A 14,869-nucleotide genomic window follows, 5' to 3' on the forward strand; every position below is an offset into this window, starting at 1 on the left:
AAAGGCCAATTGCTTACAGTGATCGAACACAATCTGAATATAATGATGCTCGATTAATAAATCATTAATAAATCATTCAACACTTCCTTTCACCTGCCACGTGACGCCGCCACGCGGCAAACATCTATTAGCAACTGGGCCTCACCCACAATGCTGTTTGCCTAATGTGTGCTAATTAACAACGGCCTAATTGTGACTAATGAGACTCCCTCATCCCGCGCTTTGTGCTGTTTTAATTGCAAGACAACAACGGTGATAAATGGTTCATATGCAGAACATGTTAATGCGCTAAAAGGCAACGGCAGGGGGAGGCTAGCGCTGTCGCAATCAAACCGCATGCTGAATTAGCCAGAATCAATATTTAAGATGACAGCTTTATTGCGGTTTATGGCTCTGTCTGGAGTCATGAATGTTTTATGGCTGAGAAAGACTCCAAATATTTGTTTTATTTCCTCCGTTTAACTTAATCAAGCGAACAGGGTGTGATTAAATAAAGATAGAGGCAGCGCAGCGCAGTGGCCCAATCCTCACATTTTAAAAATCAAGCTGAAAAGCTCCAAACCATTAGTGGAAGCGGGGAAGAGTTGCTCTCCTGGTGCTAGACATGGCAATCTCAATGCAATCCTAATGCGCTAATGCTGCCTGAAACAGCACCACGAGTACACACTGCACTGTACACAACTGCCTATGAATATGGATTAGGGCAATACTCTGGTTATTTAATAAGAGCAGAAAGTGACAGAAAAATACCAGGGTCATTCTATAAAACAGGTGCAATTAACATCCACAATGTTTCAAATCTTAAAAACTATTCATTTAAATGTTTCTTGTTAACATGATATGTGAAAGTATACTAAAAGTGTAATATCTTAAAGTGTAAAATACAATTTATAGTTCATAATATAATTAAATCATTAATTCATTGTCTATACTTAATACAATGTTGTAGTAAATGATATCATTGAGCATCAGTGGTAAAAAGAGACATTGGAGCAGTCAGAAATAAAGTTATATATATATATATATATATATATATATATATATATATATATATATATATATATATATATATATATATATATATATATATATATATATATATATTTGTTTCTGTACAGCATCAACATATGAAACTTTTTACTCTTGATGAAAATTTCCACAAAGAAATGGCACAAATTTTGTTAAAAAGTCGGTTAGTCTGTCAGAATCTGTTTACCATCCCTATGTGAAATATTACCACTTATTTATCATTTATTTTCTTGTTTATTTACTTGTGCAATATCTCTGGTTACTGCCTGCCCCAACGCATACACACTGGGGAACCATGTTTCCTCTAATCTTAGTTTTCTAGATATTTCTTGATATTTTTTTATACTCTCTTGTATTTTTTGTATATATAGATTTTATATATTGTTTGTATATTTACTGACACTTCTTCTGATCTGTCCTCTTTGCTGCTGTAATGTTCCAACTTTCTTCATCATTATTATAATACTAATCTTTCCCTTGGAAGAGTGATAATGAGTGCTCTGATCAATCACAGTATATATTTTTTTACTGTGCGCTACGAGCATCTTCAAAATCAAAATCACAGCATCTCATGCTTAATTGTGTGCAATGTTACTGATTAAAGTGACAGTCAGTGAGTTTGAGGGATTCTGGGGTTTAAAGACCTTCCTGGTGAGAATGTGTGCTGTTAATGTGGGTTACTGTAAATAAATTGCTCTTTGTCAAATTCCATGTTTCTGAGTATATAGTTTTGTTCATTTATTAAATAATGTCTTACATAAATTTAGAGAGCAATTACATCCAACAAACCTACCAGACCACTTTGTTTTCATATATACATCTAATATATTAAATGTTGTATGTTGTGCCAGGACATTAATACTATTAATTAGAATATTTTGTCCCTTTTTTAGTCAGGAACATTACTTCTTTTTTCCATTTAAAAGAAAAACACCATAGGGACTGCTGCTTAAACTACTGTAAAAAAAATATATATAAAAAAAGTAAAAATATGCTGCAATACATTTGAAATTCTACAGTAGTTTGCCCATAATGTAGAGTCTGACTGACTGTAACCAACTTTAACAAACAGGCATCCCCATGCCGATAAAAAATGCAGCATTTATTTCATAACCCCCCTTTCCAGAAAAGCCTGCCTCACTTTACAGAGGAATGATGTATGCAAAGACGAGCTAAAATATTCAGCAGACACTGCTCGCCTTATTCCACAACAAAAGGAGGGAGAAAGTGACAGAATTATTTTGTCAAGTTGAGCGGTGTAATATTGAGACAGGTTGTACTGGGCTGGCTTTAATGGCTCTGGTGAGGACTGCACATCGTTCCGCAGGCCCTCGCGGGACGGCAGGCGCCTGCAGCACAGCCTGAGGCGAAGTCCCCCAGCCAGCCGCCGGCCTGACAGCCCGGCCAATCACCGCCTCTCAGCGGAGCGGCTGTACCGCTGACCTGCGACCAAAGCTTCGGTCAGCACAACGGGGAAGTACTGTACTTTGGGAATGGGGGGAAATCACAGTGTATGCGAGCAGACTGTGGAGGACTTTAAACATGCCTGCTGAATGAAAGCAAGAGGGGACCAGTTATCTTGATCTCATTTACGCAGCGCTAACTGCACCCCACTACTTTTCACTCATTAACAGAGAGGGCTGCGCACAACAGAAGCTCTCTGTCAGTCTGTTGCACTTGTTTGTTGATGTACTAATGCAAAGCAGAGCAGCTGGACATGTTAGCAAACAGTCCAGAAAAAAATATAATAAACACATTAAGGATGTGATCATACTAGGTGTGTTTTTCACCAAGTCGTGCATATTTTACATGCAGTCCTATGGGAGATGGTGGTCAGAATGTGGCCGTTTTTAAAAGTGCTGCTTTCGCAGGCTGAGAGATATTCAGCTTCTCAAAAAAAGAACTGTGACATTAAGCATTTTTATAAGCTGACCAAGTTGTGGCCAAGCATGTTAACAAAAATAACCAAAACTGAAGGTAAATACAAGGACACTGCATTATAAAATATTAGAAAACTATTACTATGTAGTACAAAAGTGAAAATAATAATAAAGGCGAATAAAACTGACTAAAACCTAGCAAAAAAAAAACAATAACAAGTTTTTAGGATGTAGACAGGATTTTAAAAGAAAAACAAGAAGTTTCTGCACTGTAAAATGTGTGGTTAGGCTAACTTAAAATTACAAATAATTGATTTCAAATTGTTCATTTTTGAGTTAACTCAACTTAGTTCAGATAAAAGTTCTCAAGCACATTTCTAATTCTCAGTTCAATCCCAGGTTGGTCAACATTACTCATTGAGTATTGAGTTGAGCCTCAAAAACATGAGTTTTATTAAATGAGCTGTGACTGAAACTGATTAAATATTTTGCAAGATGCTTAGTCTGTGGCTCCTTCCCCTTAATTATTGTAGATTAATCTGATGGTTAATCTGAAGGTAAGAATTTCCCATTATACGGTATTGTTGGGATTGATAGCTTATTCTACTTTCAACAGTACAAAAGATAACTAAAATATTTTAATTGTATGAATTTAAATACATTTACAGAGCATATGTTAATTAAAAGGACAAAAAAGTTAAGAGTATACTTTTTGATTAATTGTCTAGCCCTATTTAAGATCAGCTCACAGTTGATGAAGAGGTAGTTAGACTGTTGTGCCACTTCAGAGCTGTGAAAATATATGAAAATATATGTAAAAACACAGTTCTATGTTAATGTACCTAAACTAAGTTGAGTTAACTCAAACAATGGTCTAACATTAGATAATTAATAATTTTATATTTGCCTATCCTATGTTTTTTACAGTCCAGAGATCATTCCAGAATGCAGTGGGATAGATGAATCCGGAGACCCTGCAACATTATTAATAATAAATCTAAACTAGATCACCTAGCTAACATAGCTTGTCAGTGGTCTAATAATATACCAGCTTCATTGTGTACACCATGTAAGCTCACCCTGTGCAAAAACATCAACGTGGGCCTGGTCAGCATCTACGATCTTCAGGCAGTTCTTGTAGGTGCGCTGCAGAGCGTGGGCTTCCCTGTGGAATCCCTGCAGCTGACGGTATATTACATCCTCAGAGATCAGGCTCTGTGGTCGCTCGAGGCGCTGAGCCACCTCTGCACTCTCAGGGCGCATGAAGGCAACATGATACACATCTGAGCAGACAATGGAAAAAAATATTAAATTAATTATAAAGTTGAATTAGCAAAAAAAGAGACTATATAGACAAAAGTGTTTAAACAACTGCTTATTAAATGTTTCTTCCAAAAAACAAAGGTAAAAAAAGATTTTATCTACTGTTTAGTGAAGGTTTTCAGCAACAAGAGCATTAGTGAGGCCAAGATGTTGGATAATCACCAACCCCACCTCATCTGGTACTGGATGGAGCACCATCATTCCAGAGAACACAGTTCCCTCCAATGCTCCACACCCCAATACTGGGGGGCTTATACCACTCTAGCCTGGCATTAGGCATGGTGCAATAGGATCAATTTTTTTTGCTCCAGAGATTGCAATTATATTGGCAATCATTCTCCTGCTACTTTACATCCATTGCTGACACAGATGTGCAAATGCACACACATGTAGTACAGTCCATGTAGAGATGTACTGCCATTAGAATAGAGATTTTAAGGGAAGACAACATTTTTTGAAGCTACTGGCATATTATGACTAACATCACTAACACGGTTGACACTGAATGCAATCAAATTCTAACAGCCATGCTCCAAAATCAAGTAGAAAGGCTTCCATGTACAGTATAGGCATATCTAACAACAGCAGGATAAATTATATTTAATACTAATACGATTTCTGAAGAAATGCAATCAGTGAGCAGGTGTCCCCCCAAAAATGTATGTATATATATATATATATATCCCCAATATAGTGTACGATGCTAGATTTATTTAATAAATTACTTACAACTAAATGTATTATCTAATGCTGACCCAATAGCACATATATATATATATATATATATATATATATATATATATATATATATATATATATGCCCATAATATGCATGCTTATTTGCATATATATATATATATATATATATATATATATATATATATATATATATATATATGCAAATAAGCATGCATATTCCCAATGCTCCAGCAATGAAAAATGTGAATTAAATAAGATAAAATAAAATACAATTAATTAATTAATTAATTAATTATAACAAACTGCGCCTAATAGAGGTGGGACATTATATCGATATTACAATATATCGTATCGAATGTCAAATATTGATATTTGTATTGAAGCATAGGTGCTCTAAACTCCATAAAACTCACCCCATAAATCAACCTACTTAACTTACTGCTTCATTACTCCACCTGGTGGCGCTATAACCTGCGGTGAAGAATATTGGTTGTCTAATTCTGTTAAACTGACACCAATATATCCATCATGTTTAGTATTTGCTTATTTAGGACTATTTTATCCTCTTCGGTAACACAAATGCTGTGAAGTATGGCAGAAAATTATCTTGTGATATATTGAGTATAACTGAATCACAGTTTCATGATGTCATTGGAATCGCAGGCAATGTATAATATGATAATATTGCATTCTGAGATATAAGATCTGTGATTCTCACCCCTACTCCCTAGAAATATGCGTTGCCTTGCCCTAATTACTGTATATAGAATAGCATAAGTATAGCATCACATCTTTCAGTTGTTCATTCTGGAATAGTGCGTATACCTTAAGACAGCAGTAAAACTTTGATTCTGAAACAGAGAGGCAATGGCAATTATATGGACGGAGTGCATCCACTCTTTAACAAACCTACAGGGAGTGAGAGCTTTTGTTCATTATAACATGGCTTTGTTATACCCGGAGGACCAGCTGCCATAGTTGGGATTCAGCAAACAGGTTCTGTTTGGTTGAGGTCTCCAGTTCACAATACGCATTTCAATCGAGGCTGTGGGCTGGTCGTCTTTTTCTCAGCCCTTCTCTGCACTGAAAAACTGCGGTGATCATACAGATATTACCTCCTGTGACGGGGTCTATTCTCTTGCCCAGGCTCCTTTCAATCAAGACCGACTCGGGCGCCTGTAGCATCACTGAGACAGAACAGATAAAACAGAGCATGTTAAACCATTGAGATTTTCTTAGTATCACAGAGGTTATAAATGATTTTTGAGCAATTACTGCTATTATAAGACAATAATTCTAAAGATGCAAATATAGACATAATAATTCTTAATAAGAGTTTAACACTCTTTGACTTAAGCTAGTTTATTTGTTGTTTTCTTTTCATCCCTTGTTATTCCCGTTTACTACAATTCAATCTTACCGCTAATCCTCCCCCCCAGACACCAACCAGCATGTTCTCATTTTGCACAGGTCCCCAAATTCTAATTTACAGGTGTTCGAACCAGAACTTATCTATTTGTCATTTTGTTTTCCCTCATTTCTCCCATTCACTCCCATTTATTTTCACCCACAGACAAGGCTCACAGGTTTATTGGTCCCATAGCCACCAAACTGCCTTCTTGTGCTTCTTTAGGACAGGTCGCTCTACTTTAATCCACAGCCATACTGACCTACACTCATCTGTTTATAGTCTTTTTATTCTACGGTCCACTCATTCAGCTGTGCAGCCATTCTTCAGAAAATGCACTTTTCGATAAAGTGTGTGCATTTAATGTTGTGTATAAACTTTTGTATAAAGTTTTGTGTAAATAAACATACAGAGTTAGAGCTGAGTTAAAGCTGTCTATAGGCTAGTTTACACTCCCTTTACGAATTAAAATTTATGTTAATTTAAAATGTTGTATCAGTCTCTGCCCACATGCTTCTATGCGTACCTTACATTGGGCGCATGGATGTTAAGAAGCATGCATAGAAGTATGTATGAAGGGACAAATTTAATATTTGAAACAGACATATTCATATTCGTACATAAAGTATAAATAAATAAATAATTAAATAAATAAATAAATAAATAAATAAATGAGCCTTTACTGGACATCTTGATAAGAAAAACTGTACATAAAAATGTTATTCATCACATTTGAATAATAGGGCAAAACAAACCAATAATGATCATCCATTTTAAACCTTTATTTTACCAGGTGAAATGTTTGAGAACCAGTTCTCATTTACAAACATGACCTGGCCGAAAGGCCCCACAGATAAAGGTCCACGGCACATAAAACAGACACAAAAAACTAAATTATAGATCAGCATAAACATACATATATATTTTGAACTACAGCAGGAGTAAAAATAGACAAAAAAATGTGTATGTCTAAAAGGGTGTGTCCATGACATGGTCCATGACAATTAGCAAGAGCAATAGTCTACTATTATCTGTTTAATTGTATGCTTGAAAGTAGTAAAAGATGTTAAAATTGTAAGTTTAAGGGTGTTTGTCTGTTATTCGATAACAGACCAGAAATTACTATCTTTAATGCTTGCTGGATGTTCACTAACCAACATGCTCTGGAGCAATGCCAGCCTCCTGCAGACACAGAGCCTCCTCTCTGGTCTTGGGGATGGCTTCAAGCACCCAGCCCTGTGACGAAAACACAAGCCACAATACACAACGATATTATTACATTGTCAAAATGTTAAACAAGCACCCAGAAGTAGTCAACTGAAAAGCTTGGAAATCATACAACACTTAAAACAGTGTTTTCTGGATTTTTTTTTCCATCCTGGTCAAGTGCTGTAGATTTCTAGTCCTGCTTTGGTCCGTTTGATACAGGGAAAAAAAATGATCTCTCAGAGATAAATAGTTGTTTAAAGCAGCTAATGGGCACCCAATGTATAATTCATACAAATAGTATCCCTGTATGAGACCATGAGATTTAAAATAATGAATGCATAAATTCATCTGTAAATGCAGGCTAAAAGTGGCCTATATGGGGCTTCATGCAGCGAGGCAAAAGGAGGGTTAAATCCATAAAACCTTGAAAATGTGCCTAATTCTCCAGCTCCTCTCCTCCGCTTCTTACACGGCCATAAAAAGAACATAAGAAGAAAGGGAAAAATCGCATGCATATCATTCATTAGCTACAAATCCATAAAAAAATCTCGCTCTAATAGTCTCCTAAATCCCAAGGCTTGCTGTGCAATGGTGCGGTAAAATAAAGAAGCCTCAAAGAAACCATCTCCCTCAAGTGCTTGTTAGGGGCCAACTTATTACCGCGGCGAATAATCTTAAAATAAATAAATATATGCAACAAACATTTATAGATCTAAGTATTATCAGAGGAGCTGTGGGTTTTTGCTGCCGAGTTGCCGGTGCCTGTTTGAAATCAGCCTTTGTTTTTCCGCGCTTTGATCTTTAACAGCGAACCTATCCTTTGCTTCACCTGATCTCAGTGCGCAAGTTTCCTCCCACTTACTTTCCCATTAAGCATTTGATTGCCTCTGTGGCACTGAGGCCCATGGGCTGGGCCTGATAACTTGAGCTGCACACTGACTCCGAAGTCTTGCGTAAAACAGAAGAGTTCGACAGAAAAAGGGGCTGTGGACGGCGCAGCGAAAAATCCTCTTTTAGCCTGGACAAAAAGGTCAAGGGGAGGATCCTAGGTATCTACATATACTACTGAAGCTTAGTAAATAAGTAAGTCTTAATAAGATCGTAAATATTTCAGGAGGCTTTGTTAAAACTAATCTACCAGGACATGGATAAGTATAGCATGTAGTGTATTGAGTACGTATTGTCAGAGCTGTAAGAACTAATCTAACACAGAAACACTAAACACTCAAACAGTAACTTAATTTATTCTTTATTGTGGATCATTTCTGTCGGTTCACTCAACCTGAAATGTAAAAAAATCACAATGTAAAGCAAATTGCAACTAGCTTCCTTTAAAAACATAGTTCAGTAATAGTAGACAAAGTCTGAACCAAGGTTATATGCTTGTTACATTGTTTAATTAGGCAATAATACCTGAAAAGGGAGTGCTATAATGTGTAGTATTGGCACTGCGTTTTATAGCACAAACCTCGAGTTTATTATTGCGATTATACCACAGTCAGATTATTGCTGTTTATTGAAAGATTTTAAGTTAAATAGGATGAGAAAATATGATCTGTTTGGTTATAAACCCTCCGTGAGTTAAAATAGTTCCATTGCTGCTCTGTTTGTAGCTGTGCTGTTTGGCTTGTAAGCGCTGAATCGTTGCTAGTTTACCTGTAGGTGGCGGAGTAATACAGGGAGAGCTTTGGTTACAGTGCATTACCGGCTGATAGCGGCACTCATATAATGCCTCTCAGCCAATCCCATTGCAGGGTCGGAACTAACTGTGGTGTAAAGTACATTTGATCTAAACAGTTTTGGTTCCACACTGATGAACTTTACTATGCCCTGTTATTATCACCTATGTGGGCGGAGTCTATCTTTAATTTTTCGAAAGGCACAAGTCAGACAGCAGCATGAAATCAGTTTTAAATAAGAAAGCTAGAATTTTTCTGTGCAGCATTTAAAAATTATTTACTTATTTATTTACTAACATTAAGCTGGTTAGTTTGATTACACGAAATTTTGCAGGTCAAAGGTTGTAAATGTTGGTTTTGATTTTTTTTCTTATCTTTACTGAAATGCTGTAGTTAAACAGTGAATTACTGTAGAAATGACTGCCAGTGTGTGCAGGTGGATGTTTTCACTACTACAAGAGAGGCCAGAGAGAGAGAGTTCCAGGCCAGGTCCCAGACCTGATCGAAATTGTAATGAGCCTGCATCTCACACACACACACACACACTCCTCCTGTCCCCAGAGCCCCACAACGGCCTGCTCCATTCCTTTTCATCCGCACATCAAAAGGCGTCGTGGTGTTTGGGCGCTGGGCTCTGACAGAGACCCTTACACTGGAACATCTGCAGCGAGGCAGCGTATCACAGGAGGGACACGGGAGCAGCAGATGTCACCCGCTAGCTCAACAGCAGGCAGGGCCTGGGAGCGGCCGCCGCGACCCGACTTAACTTACACACACCTGAACACACGGCTGGGGTCCTCACACAAAGCCTCTACCTCTTTAGTCTTGACTGTTCAATTAGCCAATTAAGCCACCCTTCTGCTAATCACACGGCCATTGTCTCTGGACTGTTCTTTATTTGTTGCCTAAAAGGCTGTGTCACAATGCCTTATTGTCAGTCAGATGGAGTAAGGAGGTTCTTCGTCTTATTGCTTTAAAATAGAAGATGGGCCTTATAAATATTTAGGCTTTAAATAAGAAAGCTATATATAAAGGACGAAATAATTCTGTGACTACAAAAAGTTTTATACTTCTGAGGTGTGCTTCCCAAAACTTCCCAACCTTCACAACCTTGCAAATTACGAAGCACCTGTAATAGTTATCCGAAATAACTATTATAATAAATGGAGAGACCCCTTCAGTTTCTGAATCAGTTTCACTGATTTTGCTATTTGCCATTTTGTTATAGGTATATGTTTGAGTAAAATGAACATTGTTATTTTATTCTTTAAACTACGGACAAAAATTTTCCCAAATTCCAAATAACAAAAAAAGATGTAGAGCTTTCAGACCTCAAATAATGCAAATAAAACAAGTTCAGAAATCAATATTTGGTTGAATAACCCTGGTTTTTAATCCCAGTTTTATTTTTAAATTAGGCATTATACAATTTAATTCAAGTGCACATTCATTGACTGTACTTCTGTTCATAAACCATTTTAAATATATTGCACTGTATACTATTTTTTACTAGCTTGTAACTATGTTAGTATTACAGAGACTTTGGCTGTATATGTCATGGCACAGGGGGTAGTGTTACAACCTCCAACTATATAAAGTAAGGTCCCAAAATGATCGGGATTGTCATTGTTAGAACATTTAATCACACTAATATAATGATTAAATATTAGCATAGTAATGCAATTACACCCTGTTAAATCACAATGAAAGTTTTAAATAATAATAGTTTGGGAGATATTATGTAGAATTTATTTCACCTACCGCACTGGTCATTCTGTGAATAGTGAAATTTAAATGAAATAAGCACTTTATATTCAGTAATACACGCAAAGAATACAACTGCTCGACATGGGATTAAATCTTAGCCTTAGTTCAAAACATCCAGTAATCCATTAATTGAAATTAATCAAATGTCCTTTAAAGTACAATCATTTGTATATTAATTATTGCATTGTTTTAAGACAAAATGTGCAAGCCAAATTAATACACATTTGATTATTAAATTGCACAAAAAAGGACTGTTATAAAGATAGAGAGGGAAGCAGCTTTTTCACAGAATTAGACAACAGGCAGACAGCTAATGAATTTCAGCACTCCATGTACAACAGTTTAATTCAGACAAATAAACTCTCTGTATAAGAGCACCCCTCTATTATGCTATAATTAATCATTTTCACTTCTTTTACTTTTTTATACATGGTATATGATCGTGAGGAATTAGAGACAACACACTGTCTTTAATATTTGAATAAATCTATATTTTTTTCACAGATTGATAACTGATTTAATCAAACATTCATGCGTTTGTTGTAATCAATCTGCAATTAGAACAGCATTTAAGTTCATTTTGAATGGCACTGAACGGCTTAACACAAAGCAACACCCGTCTTTAAAAACTATTATTTGTGCGAAGTGTCAAACCGGCGGGAGGGGGAGAAAAAAAAAAAAAACTTTCAGAATCCTATTACATTTCAATTGCAAAGTTTCCTGCATATTTCCCCCATCTCCCTAAATATAGAATTAAAGGCATTATGCAAATTCTAACAGTCTAACTTTATTTGGAAGTCTCATTAGGGATCTGGATGACTGCGGCACTTGCCACATGATCTTTCATTCTTTTCTCTCTTTTCTTTTTTTCCCCCTCCAATTTACTTTTGGGGTTCTTTTTCTGGGAGTGTGAGGGTATTCATTAAGCTGATATTTCACTTTAATTCTCTATTCATTACCTGTGCTTCCTAACATTTCCTGCTCTCTTGATTTCCCCCTAGATTACAAGTCTAAAGTTTTACAAACAGCAGCCTCGTGAGAGCGGAGCTGAGAGACACACACACACACACACACACACACAAGCGTACGTACAGTAAGACAGTTTGAGGAGTGGTGACAGGCAGAGATGAACTAGATGACCTAGATTAGGCGTGATTAACATTCAGTATTCAGTAGTGTTGCTTAATTTGGAAGAAAAAAAACACGGGTACAAACACTTGTACGCTCACACAAGTACACACACATATATAGCATACACACACACACACACACATACATACAGGAGAGAGAAAAGCGACAGAGGCACAGCAATTAAGCTCAGCAGCCTGTGTTTCAATAGTGGTGGGACGTGTCAATCATCATGCCATTCTTTAGCCCATTAAAGTGCGTGTGAAGGCACGAGACCAAGAGATAAAGGAGCATCATGGTGTGACAGAGACATTTGCAGCCCAAACGGCGTGCTGATTGAGATGCTTTGTCAGCTGTCTTCATCTACAGAGAAGAATGAATCGCCTCCGTTCCTCCTTCCTCCTTCCGCCACGCTTATGCAGATCAGAACGGGCCCCCAAAAAAATAATTAAATAAGCTGATAAATAGCATCAGACAGTTTGCCTGCAGGGATAAACATCCATTACCAGATTAAAAGCAGATACTAATCATAAACTACTGAGATTAAAAGGCGAAAGTTAAAGGATGCCAAGTGGAAAAAGTTTAGTAATGAGATTCAGGGCTAAGTAAAGCCATTTGCCGAGTTAAAAAAGGAACGAGAGGAAAACGTTGTTTGCAGTTTTGAATGATTTACATATTTCTCCACGCGCTTCACACAGAAAACTGACACTTCAGAGAAGGGAGGGATCAGGAGGAGAGGGTGCCGGGACGTTTCGGAATGACAGGCGGATGGACTCCGTGATGTGATGGTGGGATGAAAGCAGGAATGAAAGGGTGCGGGGTTCTTGGGCGGACAGCTGGATGGAGCACTCTTTAGTAGCACTAGTGAGGAGATCAGGTGAGCGGTGGAGGGTGAAAGGCCCAGTGATGAAAGACCCCCTTAAAAACACACACGCACACACACGCACACACACACGCACACGCACACACACAAACACATACACTCGCTGGAGGTCCCCTGAGACTACTGCTACTGCTCCTCAGGGAACACAGACACACACATGGGTAATTAGCTTATCATAGCACACTTGCGTAAATACACACAACGTACCAAAGAGTTGATTTGGACATTTGTTGTTGTGCACAAAACCCTATGAGCTATAAGATGTATGATGTGAAAACCCATGTGTGTGATTGTGTGTATTTGCGTGTGTTTGTACCTGTGGCCATTTGAGTAGCTTTACAGTTGTACAGTATACAAAGTTAATATATGAAGTTATACGCTTTCATGCAAATACCTTGGATCTTTGCTGTTTCACACTTTTTGTCATAATGAGAATCAGCCAGCTGTGTCCAAATTTTATGAGAAATGCTCCAAAATTGAATAAACTTTTAACCTTTAATTGAAGAGTTACGGCATCCCTACACTGTTTCCCTGTCACATATATAATTGATTTAAAAATATTACCACTGTATACTATGCACTGTGTGATAAATCAGTAATATGATTAGTCCATAATCACAATGTAGAGAACCTAGATGGAATTCATCACTTTATGGAGTCAGATCTGCCTCAGTTATTTTGAAATTTAAATCATAACTTAAGATGTTCCTTTTTGCCTTTGCATTGTGAATGTATTGTATACAATTAATAGAAAATAGTTTTGTATTTTATAATTTGTACTTTATTTCATGCTATTTTTATTTTGCACAGCATGGCTTTTACACATATTCTAGAAATAACCTGAACTGAACTGAATTCAACTGAATTAAATGTGAGTTTATACATTTACATTGACAATATTTTGGCTTTTCTTAGAGTACAAATTCATTATTTGGATATTTTAACCATTATTTAATTGATCACAGACCACTGCAATCTAACTGAATTGGACTGAATTGAACTGAATTGAGCTGAATTAAATACTTTTTTAAATCGACAGCGACAATATTTTGCCTTTTCTTCCTATGAATATTTGTCATCTAGTTCATTTTAACATCACTCACTAGATCACTCATTACTGCAACTAATTTTAAAAATGATAATGAAAAATACACTCATCAGAGTGACTCCAGGACTCTGTCCAAAGTAAGAAAAAGTTAGTATATAAGGTACTTACCCGTCTCACACAGTCAGCCTTTGAAAGACGCTGCTGAATCAGCTTGATCCAAAGGTCTTGAGGGATTTCCTATCAAAACAGCAATAGCTATAGTTAATAGATAATCCTCTACAGTAAATGGGGGCTCTGCATAATTAGGAATGTTGACTCTATAATCAGATAGCATAACTGTCCCTCTCCACATCACTCAGTTCAATGCTGGTCAGTGTGGGTGTCTGTTAGATGATGTATCAGAACTAGAATTAGTGTTCTCCTCCAAGCGTGTTCATTCAGCTGCTTAATGATGTTGACTTAGACGCAGTGCTAAAAGATGCACTGGTGCTTCATGCCAGCTGCCACTTTTCAAGTACTGTGTAAATAGTAAAATGCGTAGTGAATGGTGTAAATAAGTTCTGTCATAATTGTTCATAAGCCAATGGTTACATTTTGCACAATAACTATTTGATTCACTGGCCTCATGGTTCCAACATTACTGTTTTGTTCCATTAATATATGTAAACTTTTAAAGAAAATACACAAATTATGGACAAAATGTTCACAGAATATGGACAGAAGGGTCCATCCATTTGCATATTTATATTTAATGTTTCGTTTTAACCACTTAAATTTCACATACTCTAATTACAAGTAGTCCCAACTTGAATGTCT

The 14,869-nt window shown here is 36.8% G+C and overlaps 1 protein-coding gene and 1 long non-coding RNA gene across 2 annotated transcripts in view; one reads left to right on the plus strand and one right to left on the minus strand.

Annotated features, from left to right (window-relative positions):
* The window catches only part of LOC125786990 (uncharacterized), a 234,285-nt gene that overhangs the window by 65,320 nt on the left and 154,096 nt on the right, over nucleotides 1-14,869 (plus strand). The window lies entirely within an intron of this gene.
* Nucleotides 1-14,869, minus strand: part of ak8 (adenylate kinase 8) — a 41,430-nt gene that overhangs the window by 21,504 nt on the left and 5,057 nt on the right. The window contains exons 6-9 of the mRNA XM_022667638.2: nucleotides 14,222-14,290; nucleotides 7,494-7,575; nucleotides 6,047-6,118; nucleotides 3,989-4,192 (exon numbers count right to left, since the gene is read on the minus strand). Coding sequence (XP_022523359.2) covers nucleotides 3,989-4,192; nucleotides 6,047-6,118; nucleotides 7,494-7,575; nucleotides 14,222-14,290 — 427 coding nt within the window. The remainder of the gene's footprint in view (nucleotides 1-3,988; nucleotides 4,193-6,046; nucleotides 6,119-7,493; nucleotides 7,576-14,221; nucleotides 14,291-14,869) is intronic.

The sequence above is a fragment of the Astyanax mexicanus genome, chromosome 22, assembly GCF_023375975.1.
Source record: "Astyanax mexicanus isolate ESR-SI-001 chromosome 22, AstMex3_surface, whole genome shotgun sequence".
NCBI classification, from domain to species: domain Eukaryota; kingdom Metazoa; phylum Chordata; class Actinopteri; order Characiformes; family Acestrorhamphidae; genus Astyanax; species Astyanax mexicanus.